A 21,760-nucleotide genomic window follows, 5' to 3' on the forward strand; every position below is an offset into this window, starting at 1 on the left:
GAGTGCAGAGCTGGAAGAAAGAGGACAGGGATGAGGAGAAGATGGAGAATGGGGAGTGGGCTAGAAGAAACCAGAGAAGCCGTTGTTAATACCATCCCATTGGAAAGTGCCCAGACAGAATATCAAATGTTGCTCCTCCAATTTAAGGATGGTCTTGGTGAGACAGCACGAGGCCCTAGACAGACATGTCAGCATGAGACTGGGGTGGAGAATGTGGAGAAGGATGGGCAGTAGGGCTGTTGGAAAATGGATCAGTTCATGATTAAATGATGGGGCAGACTTGATGAGCTGAATGGCCTATGTCTGCTCTTATGACTTATGGTCTATACATAGTTGGTCCCAAATGCAAAAAAGCCAGCAGGAGCAGAATGGATGTTGGTGTCTTGAGGAAATGTTATGGCTGGGACAGGTTGCGGAGATTTGGGGCCTGATAACTCATAACTTTAACCCATACACAGAACAGAGGATAATACAGCAGAATAACAGACCCTTTGGCACATGCGTCTGCCAAACATGATGTCCATGAGGTATCGGTACCACAAGCCTCGCACCACCAGGTTCAGGAACAGCTGCTCCCCCTCCACCATCACGCTCCTCAACCACAAACTCAATCAGGGACTCGTTTACAGACTCTTACTTGTGCACTTTGTTAATATTTTTCTCTCTGTATTGCACGGTCAGTTTGTTTACTTTTATCTGTTTACCTGTACATTGAACACAGATTTTTTTGCACTACAGATAATTGGTAATTCTGCCCGGCCCGCAGGAAAGAGAATCTCAGGGTTGTATGTGATGCCATGCATGTACTCTGACAATAAATCGGAAATATCAAACTAAGCCTTTGCTGCTTGTTGTTGCTAGAAACCCCTCCATCCTCTGCACATCCTTTCTCTCCTGCTTACTGATTTCTCTGCTCAGGGGAATAACCACCAAGAGTTTATCCTCCCTCAGGGCCCTGACGATTCCTACTTCTTTTCAAGTGGTGCCAAGACAATCCTGGTGTGGGGGGGTGGGGGGGGGGGGCGTTCATGACTCGAATCCATGAGAAAGTCTGCATCAGTCAAGGAGTGACAGGGTTGTTTAGATCAGCCACACTCAACCATTCTTTTTTGGCTATGGCCTCCCCTAGGACTCTGTTCTATTTATGAGCCCTCTTCCCTGTGAAGCAGTCAAGTTTAATTGGGATCTTTCATACTTCTACCAACGATATAAAAAGCAGAGAAAGTATTTTATGATTTCAGTCCCCCCCTTAAACACGCTATCCCCCCAATTGAGAATGGCCTGTTTAGATGAACATTCACAAAGCAGTCTCGTTGCTGACAGAGTGGGTAATGCCAAATTAGTGACAGGAAGTCGCTGTGACGTCCTGCCAATTACAGTAAGCAGTGAAAATGGTGGCTTGAGGTTATGGCTCTAAGCATGACAACAAAGATTTGACTGACACTCATCCCCTTATCTCCCATATGCCAACCCACCTGCACCAAGCCCCTTCACTGCCTCCCAATCTTCATGGTCTACACTGATTATGAGAAGCAGGGTCATGGGAAGGCTCTCCTGTCCAGTTTCCTCCAAGCCTTGCGTCACCCTGACCTGGATGGATTGTTGCTTCTCGGTCCACAAAATTGTCTCACCACCATTTCCTCAAAGGCTGTTAGCAGTGACCAATAAATGCTCATGAGAGAGGTTTATAGAAAGTCCAGGAACCTCCACTTACACAGAGGAATTACAATGTTGCTAAACTTGATGTACCAAGGAAATTTTCCTTCTGGAACATTAACATTTCCTTCCTTCTCCTTGTAGGTCAGAGCTTAGGATACGGTTTTGTAAACTATGTGGATCCAAATGATGCTGACAAAGCTATTAACACCTTAAACGGACTCAAGCTACAGACTAAAACCATCAAGGTAAGCGCAGAGTGGGTTGGGAGATCCTATCAACTTCCTGACTGCAATGGAGAGAAGGCAGGTACTGATGCAGGGAGGCAAGGAGCTTTCACTGGTCTGGGGAGCAGAACCGCATGTGACAGGATTGATTAATGTTCTGTCGATGTGCCACGATTCTATCTACCTGCCTCTCTCTCCCTCACACGTGGAGGAGGGGGCTAAAACTATTTTCTGTTGTTTCACTGTGACTCATCTGGTTCCCTCTCCTTGTCCACCTGACTGATTTTCCTTGTCCCTCCATTCTTCCCTTAACTCCAACCCTATCCCAGTCCTTCTCCAGTCTACAGGTCCCAAAAGCTGCAGCTCCAATGTCATCGTTCCTCCCATCGCCCATTTCCTCCAGCTCAATCCATTATTCCCTTTGTCCTTTACCCCAAATCCCATCCCCACTTTCCCATCACTCCCCATGGTTCCCATTCCCATGTCTCCATTGTCAGGTCTCCATGTCCCACCCCAAACTCTTCTCATCCCCATTCCCCCATCTCTCCATCCTATTCCTACCTTCAACCTCTCTCATCAGCCCACCTACCCAGCAGCCAGCTCAGGAATGAGCAAGTCAAATTTATCCAAATGCACAAGACCAAACTGATGAAACAGCATTCTCCAGCCCTCAGGGCAAAACACACAAACACACAACCAGACAGACAAACACCACATATGCAGGACAAATATTCATATATACAAACAAATATAGAAATATTGTTTTGTGAATATAAGAGTCTCGGACGGTCAGTGTGAGCAGTTCCTCGGGTCACTCAGCATTCTCACTGCACATGGGAAGAAGCTGTTCCTCAGCCTGGTGGTGCTGGCTCTGATCCTCCTGTATCTCTTCCCCGACGGAAGGAGCTGAAAGATGCTGTGCGTGGGTCTTCAACAATTTTGCGTGCCCTCTTCAGACAATGATTCCGGTAGTTCACATTGATGGGGAGAAGGGAAACTCTGGTGATCCTCTCTGCCATTCCTATGGTCCTATGGATTGATCTCTAATCAAAATGTCTACAGCAACCATACCACACTGTGATCCAGGACTCTCTCGATAGAGCACCTGTAAAAGATTGACATGATAGTGGCCGGTGGCCTTGCCTGCTTCAGTCTTTTCACAAAGTGCTCTCACTGTTGCACCTTCCTGACAAGTGAGATGTTGTATGTCCACAATAGGTCACTAGTTAAGTGGACTTCAAGGAACCTGGTGTTCTCTCCTCTCCACTACCGAGTTATTGATGTGTAGTGGAGGGTGATCATTCTTGGTCCTCCTGAAGTCCACGATCATCTCCTTCATCTTGTCTACGTTGAGAATTGGGTTGTTCCTCTCGCATCATATCACGAGATTTACCACCTCTTCTCTGTAGTGCAACTCATCATTGTTGCTGATGAGGCCGACACAGGCCAACTGTGCCATAGTGTGAACAGTAGTAGGCTGAGGTGCACCAGTCATCAGTATGACAGTGCTCAACGTTTTCCCACCGACCCGGACAGACTGTGGTCTTCGTGGCCGGACAGTTAGAAAGAAGGGGTGTTGAGTCCCAGCGAGAACAGCTTCTCCATCAGCCTCTGGAGAATGATCATATTAAATGCAGAGCTGAAGTCGATGAACAGGAGCCTGGAGTATGAGTCATCGTTCTCCAGGTGGGTCAGGATGGAGTAAAGGGACAAGGCTATAGCATTGTTAGTGGAACAGTTTCTTCTGTAGGTGTATTGAAATGGGCCCAGCTTCTCAGCAAGGTGTGTGTTGATGCATTCCATCACCAGACGCTCGAACTGCATTGTCGTTATAAACCAAGACATCTTGGCTTGGCTTTTGTACCACTCTTCATGTGTCTTGAAGGAAACTCAGCATCAAATAATCTCTGAGGAGGGAGTGAGCCCACTTTCACCTTGCCCTTCACTTACCCCGAATCCATGTCTCGCCCTCTACTTTACTGATCTGCGTCCTGACACACCAGGGGGTAAATCTCCCTTTTCCTCTCTCATTTTCAACTTCCAACACTCACCGTCATCCCACTGAAAGGAGGTGATTGGTGGGGGGGGAGGGGGGGTTTAAGAGCTAAAGCCTGGAGCAGAGATCCCTCAGCAATCGCCTCACCTTGTACAGGCGCTGGGGCTAAAGCACTGGGGGACGGTCAGTACAGAGAGCGAAGAGAGGTGGACACAGCCACGAAACAGAAAGACAGACTCAAGGCAAGAATGGTCATGTCAAAGACACGAAGCATACACTCAAGCAGAATTACATAAAAACCCATGATGCTGAACCCAATGAATAAGTCACACGGACTTCTATTTATATCGCAGAGATGGAAGATTCTGGGTTGTGCTATTTTGAGAGATTTAAACCAATGCTACATTCGGTGAGCTGTCAAAGCAACTCTATTACAACACCAGCCACTCCACATTTCACTGCACTTTTATTTATTTGGGCTCCACATACCCTCTATTTACAGAGGAAAGGACTCAGAATGTACATGTTCTAGTATGGGAAGCCACTGGAGAGGCAAGGTATAACTCAGCTCCTGATACCCAAAAGCCTCTTCTCCACTGGGTTGGATGAAGAGCATGGCTGCCATCGTCTACCACCCTGGTCATCCTTCGCTGCACCACAGGGCACAGCAGTCACTTGCCCAGACACCTCCCTCACCAGGAAGGACAGGAGCAGCAAGTACTACAGCACCACCCTACCCCCCACCCCCACCGCCCCCCCCCCCACTTCCTCTGCAAGGGTGACTTTCAATCTTGAGAAAGGATCCTGATCCTTGAGGGTCACTCGCACTCAATGTCACCAAAACCAAGGAGCCGATTGATGACTTCAGGAAGGGAAAGCCAGTGATTATTGGGGGATCAGAGGTGGAGAGGGTGAGAGGGTAAGTTCTTGGGAGTAATTTTCTTGGAGGATATTTCCTGGTCCCAACACATCAAATGGCATCATGAAGAAAGCATGTCAGAGCCTCTTCTTTGCAGACATTTGGTATGACATCCAAAACCCTGAGGTGTGGTGTAAAGTGTGCATGATTGTCCAGTATGGGGACACCAATACCCCTGAGCATAAAGCACTGCAAAAAGTAGTGGACACAGCCCAGGACTGGCACCACCAGGTTCAGGAACAGCTGCTCCCCCTCCACCATCAGACTCCTCAACGACAAACTCAATCAGGGGCTCATTTACGGACTCTTACTTTTACACTTTGTGATTTTTTTCTCTCTCTGTATTGCAGTTTGTTTACATGTGTATGTTGAGTCAGGTTTTTTCTGCCTGGCCTGCAGGAAAAAGAATCTCAGGGATGTATGTGATGACATGTATGCACCCTGACAGTAAATCTGAAATCTGAATTCAGATCCAAAACGCTGACGGCCGTTTCTTCCCAAGGATTCTGCCTAACCTGCCGTCTCATTATTTGCTCAAGATTCCAGTTCCTCGGAACACACTCTCCTGGCTTAGGAATGCATTGCTGGAACCTCGACATTGCTGTCCAAATCCTGGAAACCCCTGTGGGAGTATCCACACCAGAGATGGGCAACAGTTCAAGAAGTCTCACCCCCACCTTTATAAGGGGGCAATTTGGGCTCGGCAATAAATATCAGTATTGCCAATGATGCCCAGATCCCCGCAGGAGTGTATGAGTGACCAGAACTGAACTGGGAGATGCTTGAGGCCTGCAGCATGTCACGGAGACAGACGTTGGAGAGGAGTCCCAATGGAGGGTTGGCCTCCATTGAGCCCTGCTTGGTGTAGATCGGTGAGGTTTGAGGTGGTGGCTGGTGCTTGGAATGAGCAGGCTTTGAAAGAACAAAGACATGATGCTGGAGAAACTCAGCAGGTCAAACAGTGGACATTATACAGCAAAGATAAAGATACATAAGCAACATTTCAGGCTTGAGCCCTTCATCAAGGTATTAAAAAATGTGGACAGGCATCCAAACAAAATGGTGAGGGGGGAGAGTTAGGGAGTGGAGGAGCACAGTCCTGTATGCAAAAAGTGATAGGTGGATAAGGGAGGAGGGATGGCTCTGTGAATGGAGGGGGACGGGGTGGAGAGCTGGAGGAAAGGAGACGGGGGATGGGGAAGGGAGGGAGAATGGCCCAGCAGAAACCGGAGAAGTCGAAGTTAATGCTATCCGGTTGGAGAGAGCCCAGATGGAAATTCAAGTGCTCTTCCTCCAGATTATGGGCAGTCTTGGTGGGATAGTACATGAGGCCATGGACAGACATGTGAGCATGGAGTGGGCGTGGAATTGAAATGGCTTTGAAGGAGATTGTGAAAGATGAAGGTTTGATCTTTGGATCTGTGCATGAAAACAAATTAGTGACAGCTTGAAATGAGGTGACTCTCTCCCATGGGCAGCATTTGCCTCTGAACCATTTGCTTTTGAGTTCAATTCTCACTCCAGCACACAAAAATCCTGCACTGTCACTCCACAGGCCTGAGATAGGAGCATCTCATTGGCTGCCCAGCTCTTTGAGATGCTGTGGAAGGTTCTATATAAATGTAAGAGATCAATGAGGACAAGCTTTATCTCCGGGGAACTGGATGGAAAGTTCTCTCCATACCAACTGACCTCACTCAAAACTTCCTTAGTCTCATGGAGGGACGCTGGTCTACCAAGTTACCCGTTTCCCACCCCCTTTCTGACATGCACTTGTCAGGCTGGAGGATCCACACCTCATCTTCCGTCTGGGCACCACCCTCCAACCAGATGACATTAACATTGACTTCTCCTGTTTCCGTTAAATCCCTCCCCACCCCCACCATTCTTCTTCCCCATTGTCTTTCTCCAGCTCCGTCTCTCTCCCCTTTCACAGAGCCAAAATCAATTCTCACCTCATCCTTTAATAATATCCAATTAACACCATTTGTTGGTCTGGACTCCTCCCCTAGCTGGCACTGTCTTTATTCTGATGCCTTCCTGTTCTTTGATTATTCCTTGAAGAAGAGCTCAGGCCCGAATCCTTAGCAATATTTCTTTACTTACTATGGCCGCTGCGAGACCTGCTGAGTTCCTCCAGCATTCTGATGTGTTTTTACCCAGGTTGTCTGCTCAGCTCCCCATTCCTTAATCCATGAACGACATTCCTTAGATATGGGAGCTCTTATCTAGTTTGAAAAAAAAATAGCTCCATTGTCTATCAAAGCAACATTAAGGGTTCCACTTTGATTTGGGAGGGATTCCTTCTCTGTGAGGTGACGGGACAGATTCGGAATGTTAACCCAAGCCTGGCACACTCTGGGACAAAGGACCTGTCAGGAAAACAGCTATTGTTCCCAGAAAGCTGGTGTGTGGATTACATTTCATTTGTGTTCCTGACTGTACGTGAGAAAGTGGGGCATAAAGCCCTGTGTACATCACTTCTCCGAAGCGTGTCAAAACCCATTCCTCTGTTCCCCAGTGATGGTGTCAGCCCCACGCTGAGTCAACCTGGCAATTAGCTATCCAGAGCACCAGATGGGACTCCCGTCAAATCTGTTCCTCTCCCGGCTGCCACCTCACCAGCACCGCGTGCAAAACAGGAGACACTGGTGCAGTACTCTTGACCTGAGATTTTGTCCAAGCCTTTGTGTTTGCTTGTTGTCGAAGTGACAACGACAGAGGGAGGGGGGAGCGGACACTGTAAGTGGTTGCTGTTAGCATTAGGCTCTGAATTTATGTGGCGGGCTTCAGGATATCCCCAAACTCCACTAGCCCTTTTGGACCCTGTTCCACATCTAATGTCAGAAGCCCAGGAGCCAATCTACACACAGCATACTCACAGACGAGTGGAATAAGTGGGTTGATCTGTTTTTGGCTGTTGGTGGAAAGATAGCAAAATGCTGGGGATTCTCCTGACAGGATTGGACCATGTTTAAAATAAAACATTTGTGCAATGTCATTGTTAGAAAGCAGAAAAACTGCCCTCCAGCGCACTGAGTCCACCCTAACATTAAACTCCAGTTTATAAACAATGGCAGGGTTTCCCCATTTTAGTTCCTCTGGAGTATTAAAGAAAGTGTCTGATAGAGAAGGCTGTTGCATTCAAGAGAGCTGAGACCAGATGAGGAGAAGGAAGAGGGGAGACCTGGTTAATTCCTTCCTCACACAGTGACACTGCAGGATATTGAGAACCACACCACGCAGTTAAAGCCGTGGCTGCTCAGAGGGACTTCCAAACATCCCACTCCCCAGACGTTTCTCAAAAGACTAAAGCACTGAGGATTGGTTGGCAGTGACCACACATCAGCTGCATTCACTGTGCACACACACACACACACACACACACACACACCACAAAAACACATGCACACACATAAACATGCACACAGAAGCACAGGCACACGCGCATACACACACACAAAAGCACACATATGCATGCACACGCACATACATGCACACGTTTATACACACACTCACACCCTCCCAGGGAGCAGAAGCTTCCAGTGAGACTTTCATCTTTAATGAGCACCCAATCCCACCTCCCCCCCCTCACCCAAGCAACAAAGAAAACTTGTTTCCAACATTACCTTGCTTCATTCTCATTTAATTTTTTTAAAGATCAGGTCTTCGATAGAAACGATACACAGGGGTTGGACGTTGCCATGGAGATGTGGCTCCCTTAGGGTTAATTTATGAAGCATTTTGCACCTTGTCCTGTGGGACATTGCTGTAATGAGTGTCTTAGTTCATAATGCTGGCCTTTCCTTGCCTTGTGAGTGTTGGATTAGATGAGCGACTTTTTAAAAAGCCAATTTGCCTGACAGATGGAAGGAGTGGATTATTATCGTTGCAAAATTAGCTTGGGAATTCTCCTGGGAGCAGTGGCTTGGGTTGTGGTGTATGATGGATTATGGGGAGGTCAATGCAATGTGCCTCCACAACACAATCTGTTCAATGTAGGAGGCAATTAATGGCTTGTTTTAACAGGATCAGCAACGTCAGCTGAAAAAGAGATTCTAACCTTCTTTTCGCAAAATGTATTAACAGAATGGTTGCCTTTCATTTCAATTTAGCTGAACTTTTGCAAAATTGAAAGGTTGCTTGAGCCTTTATCGTTGGGGATCTTTCAGATGGGAAGGTCTGTAATAGGATTGATTTTCAAATAGAAATCGCTCGTGGCGTTGGTCGCTAGGATGCAGATCTGCCACAATCATCTCAAAGGTTAGGAGGACATTCATAGGACAACCATCCAATTCCTGTTCCAGTGGTAGGGCCTTTAGAAATTGGAGTCAGAAGACCATACGGATGGACCCACCAGCTTGCTCTACAGGGTCTCAGCACTTCCGATTGAGGTCTCTTTCTTGTCCATTCTCCAAGACTTGGAACTCTCCTTCAGATCAGAGATCCATCGGTGGTTCAAGTCGAGTTTATACTCATCCGATTGTACAAGTCCAACTGATGAAATAGCATTCTCCAGTCCTAAGTGCAAAACACGCCAACACACAACCAGACACGAAACACAGACAAATAAGTAGGCAGGTCAAGTATTCAGCTATACAAATAAATCAATAAATATTGCTTCGTGAATGATGAAATTCGTGCCACTAGGTTCAGGAACAGCTGCTCCCCCTCCACCATCAGACTCCTCAATGACAAACTCAATCAGGAACTCATTGTTTTTTTTTCCCTCACATTTCTTTATGTTTACATGTGTACGTTGAGTCAGGTTTTTTTTGCCCAGTGGTAATTCTGCCGCACCCGCAAGAAAAAAAATTGCAGGGTTGTAATGTATATCATGTATGTATTCTGACACTGACAATAAATCTGGAATCTGGAATTCCCTGCTTGGGGGAAGGTGCAGCAATGGCGAAATTGAATGAGGAAAGCATTGTGGGGGAAAGAGCAGGGAAATCAGGTCAGTGTGCTTGTCTTACGAAGGCGCTGCATGGATATTCCTGGCCACGGCCTCATACTGTGCTCTAAGGGTGTAGTGATCCTTTGGACCCAGGGCAGTGGGACTGATCCAGCCATGATTGTTTCTGTCCAGGTTTCCTATGCTCGACCCAGCTCTGCATCCATCCGCGACGCCAACCTGTACGTCAGTGGACTTCCGAAAACCATGAGCCAAAAAGAGATGGAGCAACTCTTCTCCGAGTACGGCAGAATCATCACCTCACGCATCCTCGTCGACCAAGTCACAGGTAGGACATGTGCGTGGTGCCTGAGTGTCAAAGGTGAGTGAGGACAGGGAACTCAGTGAACGCTGGATCTTCCTACAGAGTTTTCATCATTGATTACAGAGCAGTACCTCCAGGAATAGGCACATTGGGCCAAGATGCTCTGCCTCCATAGTCCTCCATTCCCTCTTATAAAGATCGCTAACATATCTACTTCCACCTCTCCTCCTGGCACCTACCAGTCTCTGGAAAAACCTGCCCTGCACATCAATAAACTCCCCACTTTAAATGCACATCCTCTCATTTTAAATATTTCCGCCCTGGGGAAAGATTTGAACAGTCTACCTAAACCATGCGATGCATAATTTTATGAACCTCTGCCCTCACCCTCTGATGCTCCAAAGAAAACAAGGTTTGTCAAACCTCTCCTTTTAGCTAATACCCCCAATCCAAACAACATGCTGGTGAACATCTTCTGGATCAACATCTTCCACATCCTTCCCGCCCATATCTTCCACACCCTCCCCAAACCTTCCACATCCTTCCCAAGGCTTCCATAACCTTCCCAAAACTTACACATCCTTCCCAAAATCTACATACCCCATGGCTTCCATACTCTTCCCAAAGTGTCCCCATCTTTCATGTAATGCAGTACCTCTCCTAGTATGGCTGAATCAAAGTTTTAAACAGAGCAAGATGACTTTTATACTCGTCCCGACGAATGAAGACAAGCATGTCATATAAATTCTTCACCACTCTGTCTACTTGTGTGGCCACTCTCAGGAAGCTGTGGACTTGCACCTGAGAATCCTTCGTATATCAGAGCTTTGAAGAGCCCTGTCATCCCAACAAACACGCGGTGTTGCATGGGAGATCTCTTCCACGTCACCTTCTCAACGTGCGACACTTTGCACTGTCTGAATTAAACTCCACCTGTTATTGTGCTGCCCTCATTTCCAACTGATCTATAGCCTGTTGATTCCTTTCACCGCCTTCCTCACCATTCGCAACTGAAACTTGAGCCATTGCAAGGGTGAGGAGAAAGAAAGGACAGGCATATTGGACCATAGACCATAAAGATATAGGAGCAAAAGTGGGCCATTCCAGCTGATCCATTTCCCCACTCAGCCCCACTGCCAGGCTTCTCCCCATGACTATGCCTTGGCTCATCAAGAACCTGTTCATCTCTGCCTTAAATATACCCAATGACCTGGTCTCCACAACTGTCTGTGGCAACATATTCGACAGATTCACTGCCCTCTAGCTGAAGAAATTCCATGTCTGTTCTAAGCAGACATCCTACAATGGGAAACAACTTTATAACTAAAATTAAAAAGCTACATTTAATAAAAATAAATTTTAAAAAGGCCAGGGTTTCAGAGTTTTACTGTATTTTTCAATTCCAATTTATTTGAACTTAAATTAGCCAACACCTAACAATCTCTGCCTTAAATACACCCAATGACTTCATGTGTTGAGATAAAGTGTCCTGTCCTGAAACAATGACCAACCATTTCTGCCCCTGGATGGTGCCCGTCCTGCTGAGTTCCTCCGGCACCTCATTGTTTGCTCACCTTCGGCATGTTCTGAACTGTAAAATGAGTTATTCTTGTGCAACGTGCTGTAATGAACCAACAATAGGGGATTGTTGGTGAACAGCTGGCACCCAGATTCCATCTGAGCTTGAGCTGGAATTGCTGAGGGGAGCTCCCCTGTGTTTCTCTGTCCATGTGTGTTCACTGGAGGGAGCGGGCGAGGCCTGATTATCTCATCACCATCTTTTGGCCCTTTCAGTCACGAGGCCCTCTCCCCATCAGCCCAGATCTTGTCTCAGTTTGTACCCAAAGCATATTCCCCTCAACCTTGGCATCAACAGCTGAGCTGCAATGATGGAAGCGTTCAGAAAGGGTTGCCAACGAGCTCACCACAATCGCAACATTTCTGGATGACCACTTCAACAGCCTTAAAACCACTACCCGAGAATTGAGTTTATCCGTTAGAACCTCTCCTTGGCCAGCACAGGCACAATGGGCCAAGAGGCCTCCTGTGTGCTGCAAATTTCCAATGAATCCGGAGCATTTCTAGAGTGGGACAAAGCCATGACACTCAGACACTGATGAGTAAATGTAAGAAACAGGAGCAGGAGTCGGCCATCTAGCTCATCAAAGTTCAGGGAGGGAACTCCAGCCATCTGGATGTCGGTGGTTAACATTGATCAAATTTGGGGATGAGGTGAACTGGAATATAAGAGCACAAGAAACAGGAGCAGGAGTCAGCCATCTAGCTCATCAAAATTCAGGGAGGGAACTCCAGCCATCTGGATGTCGGTGGTTAACATTGATCAAATTTGGGGATGAGGTGAACTGGAATATAAGAGCACAAGAAACAGGAGCAGGAGTCGGCCATCCAGCCCATCAAGCCTGCTCCACTATTCAACATGATCTGATGACAGGTTCATCTCCACCTCCCTGCCTTTTCCCCATATCCCTTAATTCTCCTACTACGTAAAAATCTATCCAACCTTGTCTTAAACATATTTAATGAGGTCACCTCCACTGCTTCAATGGGCAGCGAATTCCACAGATTCACCCCCTCTGGGAAAAGCAGTTCCTCCTCATCTCCATCCTAAATCTGCTCCCATGGATCTTGAGGCAACGTCCCCTAGTTCTGGTCTCACCTATAACTTATCTACCGACTTATCTAAGTTATCTACGCCTTTCATAATTTTATATGTCTCTATAAGATCTCCTCTCATTCTTCTACATTCAAACGAGCACCATCTGAATATCAACTGAGACCCAGGAACAGACGTACACTTTGGTAGAAGAAAGAGATGGTCAGTTTATTATTTAGATGGGGGAAAATTTTAAATTTGGAGGTGTATAGGGACCTGGTTGTATTTTAAATTTGGAGGTGTATAGGGACCTGGGGGTCTTGTGCAGGACTCCAGGACGAGTCAGCAGTGAAGAAAGAGAATGTAATACTGGCGTTCATTTCTAGAGGGATAGCCTACAACTGCAGGGATGTGATGCTGAGACTCTATAGGCCACCACTGAGACCTTACTTGGAGTGTACAGTTTTGGCACCTTATTTGAGAAAAGACATGCTGGAGTTGGAGAGGGTTTAGAGAATATTTACTAGAATGATACCGGGAATGAAAGGGCTAGCACATGAGAAACGTTTGTCAGCTCTTGGACTGTACTCATTGGATTATAGCTGGATGAGGGGGACCTCATAGAGGCATTTCAAATGCTGAAAGGACTGGATAGAGTAGAAGTGACAAAGTTGTTTCCCACTGTTGGGGCGTCTCGGACAAGAGGGCAAAACTTCAGGATAAAAGGGCGTCAATTTAAAACAGAGATGTGGAGAAATTTCTTGAGCCAGAGGGTTGTGAGTCTCTGGAACTTGTTGCCACAGGTGGCTGTGGAAGTGAGGGTCATTGGGTATATCTAAGGCAGCGATTGACAGGTATTTCATTAGTCAGGCCATCAAGGGTTGAGGGGAGAAGGCCAGCAAGTGGGGCTGACTGACAAGGATCAGCTTATGATGAAATGGCAGAGCAGAGTTGACGGGCCGATGGGTCTTGTGATGTAGTGAACAGTCAAGCAAAGGATAATTTCTTAACTAACAGGCAGGTCACCATAGAGTGAATCATTCCACAGTCGTATTGTTTTGTCTTTCCTCCAACAGGAGTTTCCCGAGGAGTTGGCTTCATCCGGTTCGACAAGAGGATAGAGGCGGAGGAAGCGATCAAGGGGTTGAATGGACAGAAACCACTGGGAGCCACGGAGCCCATCACGGTTAAGTTTGCAAACAACCCCAGCCAGAAGACTGGCCAGGCCCTGCTATCACAGCTGTACCAGTCCAGCAGCCGCAGATACCCAGGGCCGCTACACCACCAGGCACAGAGATTCAGGTAAGGTGGACCTTACTCACTGTGAGGGGGCATTGCTGGCTGCGTCTAAGAAGGGCTCAGCACATTGTGGAGACCCCCCCCCCCTTCCCTTCCCTTCCCCCCATCGCCTCCTCTTTCAAAACCCACCTTTATATCATCCTGGGGTAATGCACAGCATCAGGAGCAGGGTTCAACATGCAGAGCACTTTAACCCAGAGATGCTGGAGGAACTCATCCAGTTTCGTAGCGTCCACAGGAAGTAAAGATATATTACTGACGTTTCGGGCCTGAGCCCTTCTTCAAAGTAGGAGCGAAAAACAGGCAGGTGCCTGAATTAAAAGGCTGGGAGGAAGGATATAAGGTGTTAAGAAGACAGGAGGGAAGATGAGAATTGATTTGGGGGGTGGCTTTGAGGGGGAAAGGAGACGGGGATGAGGGGGGGAGTGCTAACAGAAACTGGAGAAATGGACAAAGAGCTCAGGCCCGAATCGTTGATAATATATCTTCACCTCCTGTGGACACTGTGAGACCAGCTAGTTTCCTCCAGCATCTCTTTGTCTTGACTACAATCACAGCGTCTGCAGACTTTCGTGTTTCACTCCAGCACGTTAACCACACAACTGAAGTCCCCTCACCTCAGCATTTCATATCAGTTTGATTTACAATCCTGATGGGGTAAAACACATTAACCATATTTAATTCCAACCAATCTATGTATCTATGTTGAACTCTTAATATCTGTTGATAGCATCACCGCTTCTTTGAAGGAAGGTGATGCAATGACTGTAATATGTTGTGCTAATGGGAGTTTGAAACAGTAATAGTTTAGGATCGTGACTTGCTCAATAGCACATTACAATTACATTTTAATCCACACTTGTACCTGCCAGTTATTTACAACTTCATTCCAGTAACCGAGGTTACCCTGGGTGACAATGACTCATACCGCAGATGCAACACAGCTTGGGGTTGAAACTGTTCAGCCTAAGACCACAAGAGACTGCAGGGAGTTGTGAAGGCATCTCTGCCATTACACAAACAAACCTCCCCTTCATCCACTCAGTCTGCACCTCCCGCTGCCTCGGGAAAGCAGCTAACCTATCGAAGGGTGCATCTTACCCCTGACACACTCTCTTCTCTGTCCTGTCATAGGGCAAAAGATCCATGACTTTGAGAACACGCATCTCCAGATTCAAGGACAATTTATTTTCTGCTGTGATCAGACTTCAATGAACCTCCCAGTGTTAAAAGATGTTACTATTCTCTGTCTGCATCAGTGGCATGGACCTCCCAGTGGCCAACCTCTTCAATTCCGTGCCCCACTCCCATACTCAACGTGTCTGTCCGTGGCCTCATGTACCCCACCAAGAGCACCCGTAAATTAGAGAAGCAACACTTGATTTTCCACCTGGGCCACTCTCCAACCAGATGGCATTAACATCGACTTCCCCGGTTTCTGCTACACCACTCCCCATTCTCCCTTTCTTCCCCATCCCTGTTTTCTTTCCTCCAGGTCTCCACCCCCTTCCCTCTCCATTCACAGAGCCGTCAGCCCTCCCCCACCCTGCTACTGCCCCCCTTCCCTTATCCACCTGTTACCTTCTGCCTGTGGGACCATGCTCCTCCCCCTCCCCTCTTTCCACCATTTTGTTCGGCCACCTGCCTACATTTTTCTATAGCTTGATACTGAGATGAAGAGCTCAAGCCAGAAACGTTGCTTACTTATCTTTAACTTTGCTCTATGAAGTCTACTGTGTGGCCTGTTGAGTTTCTCCAGTGTTGTGTTTTTACCATATTCTATCCTTCGTCTTTGAAACAGTGCACCTTGAATCCTTTAACTTAATGTAGCATCACACTCTGAATTTTTGCTTTGTTATTGCACTATCTGCTGGACTTAAGTGTGGGTTGACCTGCCTGGCTGGCATGCAGAGCAAAACTTTTCAGTGTCCCAGCATACAATAACAGTTCGATTCACATCTACCTTCCTGAATAAAGTGAGGGGAGGGAAGTTTAGTGGAGAGATCAGGGTAACTTTTTTCACACTGAGAGTTGTGGGTGCCTGGAATGCCTTACCTGGGCTGGTGGTGGAGGCTGAAACATTAGGGGCATTTAAGAGACTCTTAGACAGGCACATGGATGGAAGTAAAATGGAAGTTTACAAGATAGGGAGGGTTTAAATCAATGGTTTTCAAACTTTTTCTTTCCACTCACATACCACCTTAAATAATTCCTATGCCATTGGTGCTCTGTGATTAGTAAGGTGGTATGTGAGTGGGAAGAAAAAGTTTGAAAACCACTGGTTTAGATTTACTTTGATTATTATATATGGGTTGGCACCACATTGTGGGCCGAATGGCCTGTACAGTGCTGTAGTGTTACATGTTTGCCTCACGTTCTGGCTTGAAGAAGAATGTTTCTAAATGACCTCCCACAACGTTCAAACACTTTGCAAGTCAACCCTGCTGTGAACACAGAATTAGACCCTTGGCTCCTGACCTAGAATTTGGTTGAATTTAATTATTTATCATCGCATGCCTTCAAGACAGAGTGAAAAGCTTTGGTTTGCATGCTATTCAAGCAAGTCAACCCGGCCGGTGGTGCATTGAGGGAACAAAAGTGCAGGGTGTGGTTTTACCTGGGCTTCACCTTTTACCAATGAGCAGTCTGTTCAAGAGTCTGATAACATAGAACACTACAGCACACTATAGGCCTTTTGGCCCTCGATGTTGGGCTGACCCATATATTCTTTAAAAAAAGTACTAAATCCTCCCTACCCCATAACCCTCTATTTTGCTTTCATCCACGTGCCTGTCTAAGAGTGTCTTAAATGCCCCTATTGTTCCAGCCTCCACCACCATTCCTGGCAAGGTATCCCAGGCACCCACAACTTTCAGTGAGAAAAACTTACCCTTGATGTCTCCCCTATACCTTCCTTCCCTTCTCTTTGTACACATGTCCTCTGCTGTTTGCTACTCCTGCCCTGGGAAAAAGGCGCTGGCTGTCCACCCTATCTCCTAATGTTATATAACAATAGGAAAGAAACTATCTTAGAATCTAGAGGTGGGTGTGCTCATGCTCAAACATCTTCAATATACACTAAAGCCCCTGTTCTCCACAAATCAAGCAGTGTCAAGCAACTGGGGGGGGGGAAAAAAATCGCTAAAAATAAAGAGGTAAAAAATATGGAAGTTTAAAAATGGGGCGTCTTGTCAATCGTTCGCCAGTCGTGCCATCTGAAGGAACCAGAAATTTCATTATCTGGCATTTACCAATCCCCATAGGACCCGGTTACCACGGGTTTACTGTATATAGTGGTCAAATTTACATTCCGTACCTGCCCACTGCAAAACCATTGTAAAACTAAGCAACGTGAACCCCTTTGACATGGTTTTAGCAAGAGATGTTAACAAAGAAGCTACTTTTGAAACTTTTGCAATGCTACAACTAAACCCAGTGAATCTCGTGAAACTTGTATAATTATCATTGCACATTTGTGCGTTTTTAATTCTGCAGTTCACGTTAATTTCATATCTCTGCACAGATTTAATTGCAAGTTGTGTGTTGACAGACCTAATGACATGTATCTACTGTTGGTCTCTCTGTTACGTTATCGTGCTCTCTCTCTCTCTCTCTCTCTCTCTCTCTCTCTCTCTCTCTCTCTGTATCTTCAAATAAAATTACAACTGTTTCATAGGTACTAACATCCGCCCTTCCTTCCGTCTCCCCTTTCCCCACAGGCTGGACAATTTACTTAACATGGCCTACGGCGTAAAGAGGTAATTAACGTTCCAAAAGGCATCAAGTTGGCAAAGATCTAGAATTTAACATTCCCCACAGTAATCCAGTTAAATTATCACGCTTGTGAATGTCGGAGCCTTTAGAATGGTTGTCTGCTGTTCTGTAAATGGTCAGCAACAAACACCCTATTTCATTGTTGTTTCACTCTCACACCAAACTAACCATAGGTGCATTGGCTTTCTGTTTTGCTTGGTATCCTCTCTGCTAAACCTCTCCCGTTCATGATAAGTCACTGGGTAATTTCTGAAATAATCTTCAGCAGACGCGTCCTCCTTTTAAAAAAAATCGCTGCCCCTTGAGTGTTTTGTTGTGAGTTTTCTTTTGAATGTGACAAGTCAGCCTTGCTAAATTTTAGAACATTGCAGCTCAGGGTCAGGCTCTGCTGTACGTGATGCCCAAATTAAACTAAATCCGTTCTGTGTGCACTCGATAGATATTCCTCCAATCCCTTCATATTCATCTGTCTATATAGAAGCCTCTTAAACACTGATGTTGTATCTGCTTCCACAAGCCCTGGCAGCCCGTTCCAGGCACCCACCACCCTCTGTGTAAAATACTTGCCCCACACATCTTCTTTAAACTCCCCCTCCCCACCTTAAACACGTGAAAGAGTACAGTCACAGGTTGCAGGGAAGATGAGAGGCCTGTGGTTCCAGAATCTGCCACAACTCCAGCCAAGTTGTTCCAATGTAGTCACAATGCTGTGGGCAATTGGCCAGGTATGCAGTGCTCACACAAAGCAGATAAATCTGACCCAGGCAATTATCCTCAACTTGTGGCCACAAGTTCCACAGACTCACAACCCTCTGGCTAAAGAAATTTTTCCGCCTCTCTATTTTAAATTAACGCCCTTTTGTCCTGAAGTTGTGCCCTCTTGACCTTGACTCCCCGACCTTGGGAACATCCTTGACACGTCTACTCTATCCAGCCCTTTCAGCATTCGAAATGCCTCATCCTTCTGTACTCCAACGAGAACACTCCAAGAATGGACAAGCGTTCATCCAGACAATTCTTCTTCTCGGTGGACCTCAGAGGGGCATCTGGTTACTGTGGTACAACAAGGAGTGAACCCTGCAGTGGGTGATGGCATGCCTCACACAAAGACACTTGGTTGTAATCACTGAAGGCCAAACAGGAACCCCACTGGGTGGAGGCAAAGCTGCCACCATCATCAATAATCTTCCGTCCACCAGCAGGTCAGAGCAGGGAAAGCACAACATTAACTCCAATCACAACACCTCAGAAAATGAAGCACCGAGACAATATTCCAAACCAGGTGAGGACTGGCGCCAACAGAAGAGAGTCTGACCTCCTCCTCCTCCTCTCTGTTCAAGATGACCATCATCAAAACTTGCACCTTCAGCATGCTGGGAAGGAGAGATCACTATTGACTAGAAGCCCAATTGGACCAGTGACATAAACTCTGAGGCTACTTGAGAAGGTCAAAAACTGAGTGTCCTGTGGTAAGTGACTCACCTCCCTAACGCCTTTACCCCATCTTCAAGGCATATCTGGGATGTGAAGGAGTACTCTCCAGGGGAGTGGATGGGTGCAGCTTCAATTAACGCTACCAAAACCAAGGAGAAGATTGTGAACTTCAGGAGGAAATCAGGAGAACTCGAACCCATCCTCTTCAAGAGCTCAGCAGTGGAGAGGGTCAAGAATTTCAAATCCCTGGGTGTCAACATCTCTGAGGATCTATCCTGGCTCTTTCATGTTGAAGTAATCACGAAGAAGGCTCGTAAATGGCTATACTTTGTGAGGAGTTTGAGGAGATTCGGTCTGTCACTGAAGACTCTCGAAAACTTCTACAGGGGTACCACGCAGAGCATTCTGGCTGGTTGCATCACTGTCTGGTCTGAAGGTGCCAACGCTCAGGAGAGGAAAAAACTCCAGAGGGTTGTTAACTCAGCCTGCGACATCACGGGCACCAGACTTCACTCCATCGAGGACATCTACATGAGGCGGTGTCTTAAGAAAGCAGCCTCTATCCTCAAGAACCCCTACCACATGGACGTTTCACTCTGCCATCATCGGGAAGGAGGTACAGGAGCCTGAAGATGAACATTCAGCGGCACAAGGACAGCTTCTTCCCCTCCGCCATCAGATTCCTGAATGAACAATGAACCAAAGACACTGCCTCACTGACTTTTTTTCTTATAATATTTATTTTGTAAGGTGGTTTATAGAAATGTTTGCCTTCTGATGCTGCTGCAAAACAACAGATTTTGTGACATGCTCACGACAAATAAATTCTGAAAGCATAATCTGCAAAACCATACAGGCAGCAAGGAGCCCTTCGTCCCATCCAGCGCTGGCTCTTTTGACAGGCATTTGCTTTCCATTATGTTAGATCCAACTGCCTTCAGAATGTGAATCTACCTCCAACGTCTTCACTACACTGTAATCGGGTCTGTTGGAAGACAAACTCATCATCACCCCCCAGTTTGTCCTGAACCCAGACCCGCCAGTCACTGAACGTCCAGACCCACCCTTACGCCTCAGGTGGTCTCGCTTCAACCACCCTTCACTTCACCGAAAGTTCCCCCATTACTGCTCTTCAGGTTGTGGCCCAGGGTGTTACAGTTGCTTTACCTGAGAAATCACAGTCTTTGTGTAAAATAGCAATTTAAAGAATTACTGGATTACTTGTTAAATTCTAGTCAGAGCCTCTGTTGTATTTCAGAACTAACATATTCTTGCCCCAGCATGGGACATGTTTTAATTTCTCTTTCAATGCATAGTAGCATGATCTTATTTTCCTCTTCCTCAAGGTTTCCACTGGCTTGTTTGTGCTGCCAATTGTTCTAACACCCCCTGCTTTGATTTAAATCCCTTGTGCTCAGCACCACCACCCTTATTCTACTCATTTAATCAGTTTGCAGTTCCTTTTCTTTAATCTTTTCCCAATGCATGCTTCGATATTTCCGTTATATTGTTGTTGCTACAGACGTAAGAGAACTAAGTTGTTCCATAATGTTCTAAAAATGTCTAAATGTGGCTTCGATGGTATCATTATTGCCGGGGGTGACTTCTCTTCCCACCATGACTCAAGGAGAGTCATGGAGTGGAATATTTTACACCATCCTGATAGGAATGACGTAATCACGAATCGTGAATGATAGAATGCATAACTCCCTCGACGCTGCGTTGCGTCGAACCAGGGTTTGAGCTCAATTCTGAAACAGGCCTTGGGCCTGCGGTGTTCTGCCGTAGAAACAAACGTACAGCCGACTCAGTCACAGCAGGCAGTCAGCACAGAGAATCATGCAATTTTCGCAAATTAGATAGAAACCAATGGACTTGCCATGTTTGCACCAACTCTGGCAGCAATCCCACTCTTCACCTGAAGCCTCTAGCAAGTGCCCATCGAATTCCCTTCTGAAGATCCCAACTCTATCTCCACCGCTTCTACAAACTGTTGGTGCATTCCAAGTCATAGCTCTCTGTGCAAAAAAAAAGTGTTGTCCTCACTTCCTGCAGCACTGTGCACATCTGGGAATGAGAGACACCTCCCTGTTCATCTTGTCTCAACAATTCATCAAAAATGACGATCCATGGTCCAGTACTAACCTCCCTGTCACGACCAAGAATTATTTCCCTCCCAATCAAACCATGAATTGTGCTGCCCTGATCAGCCCATGCTGGCCAAGTTGGCATTCTGAGCCCATCCCATTTTGTTCCTATCCTGACCCTTCCTGTCCATCAATCTGCCCAAATATCTTTGAACTTCTACAACTTCCTCCAGCAGCTCATTCCATATGCAGACCACCCACTGAATGAAAAGGTTGCCCCTCTTAACCCTTTAGACACCACCATTTTTACCCTTTCATAATATATACTCTGGACTGGGTCCATGGGTAACCTACAGTACGAACACCAGTACAAATCTGGAAAACACAGAGTATATGTGGTTCTTGGTCATCCCCGAAAACAGGGACATGGAGTCCAAAGAGTTAAACATCTCCCCTCTCACCTTAAACCCACAGTCTAGTTCTAGAATTGACTACCCTGGGAAGATTGTAAGTGTTCACTTTACCTGTGCTCTTT

The 21,760-nt window shown here is 46.4% G+C and overlaps 1 protein-coding gene across 3 annotated transcripts in view; it reads left to right on the forward strand.

Annotated features, from left to right (window-relative positions):
- LOC138758374 (ELAV-like protein 2) overlaps positions 1 to 21,760 on the forward strand; it is a 36,965-nt gene that overhangs the window by 13,788 nt on the left and 1,417 nt on the right. For 2 of the 3 annotated variants that reach the window (XM_069927200.1, XM_069927201.1), the window contains exons 2-5: positions 1,801 to 1,904; positions 9,888 to 10,041; positions 13,708 to 13,933; positions 17,650 to 17,688. In XM_069927200.1, the coding sequence (XP_069783301.1) occupies positions 1,801 to 1,904; positions 9,888 to 10,041; positions 13,708 to 13,933; positions 17,650 to 17,688 (523 nt within the window). The remainder of the gene's footprint in view (positions 1 to 1,800; positions 1,905 to 9,887; positions 10,042 to 13,707; positions 13,934 to 17,649; positions 17,689 to 21,760) is intronic. The other variant, XM_069927202.1, reaches the window with a different exon arrangement.

This window comes from Narcine bancroftii, chromosome 3 (assembly GCF_036971445.1).
Source record: "Narcine bancroftii isolate sNarBan1 chromosome 3, sNarBan1.hap1, whole genome shotgun sequence".
Taxonomy (NCBI): domain Eukaryota; kingdom Metazoa; phylum Chordata; class Chondrichthyes; order Torpediniformes; family Narcinidae; genus Narcine; species Narcine bancroftii.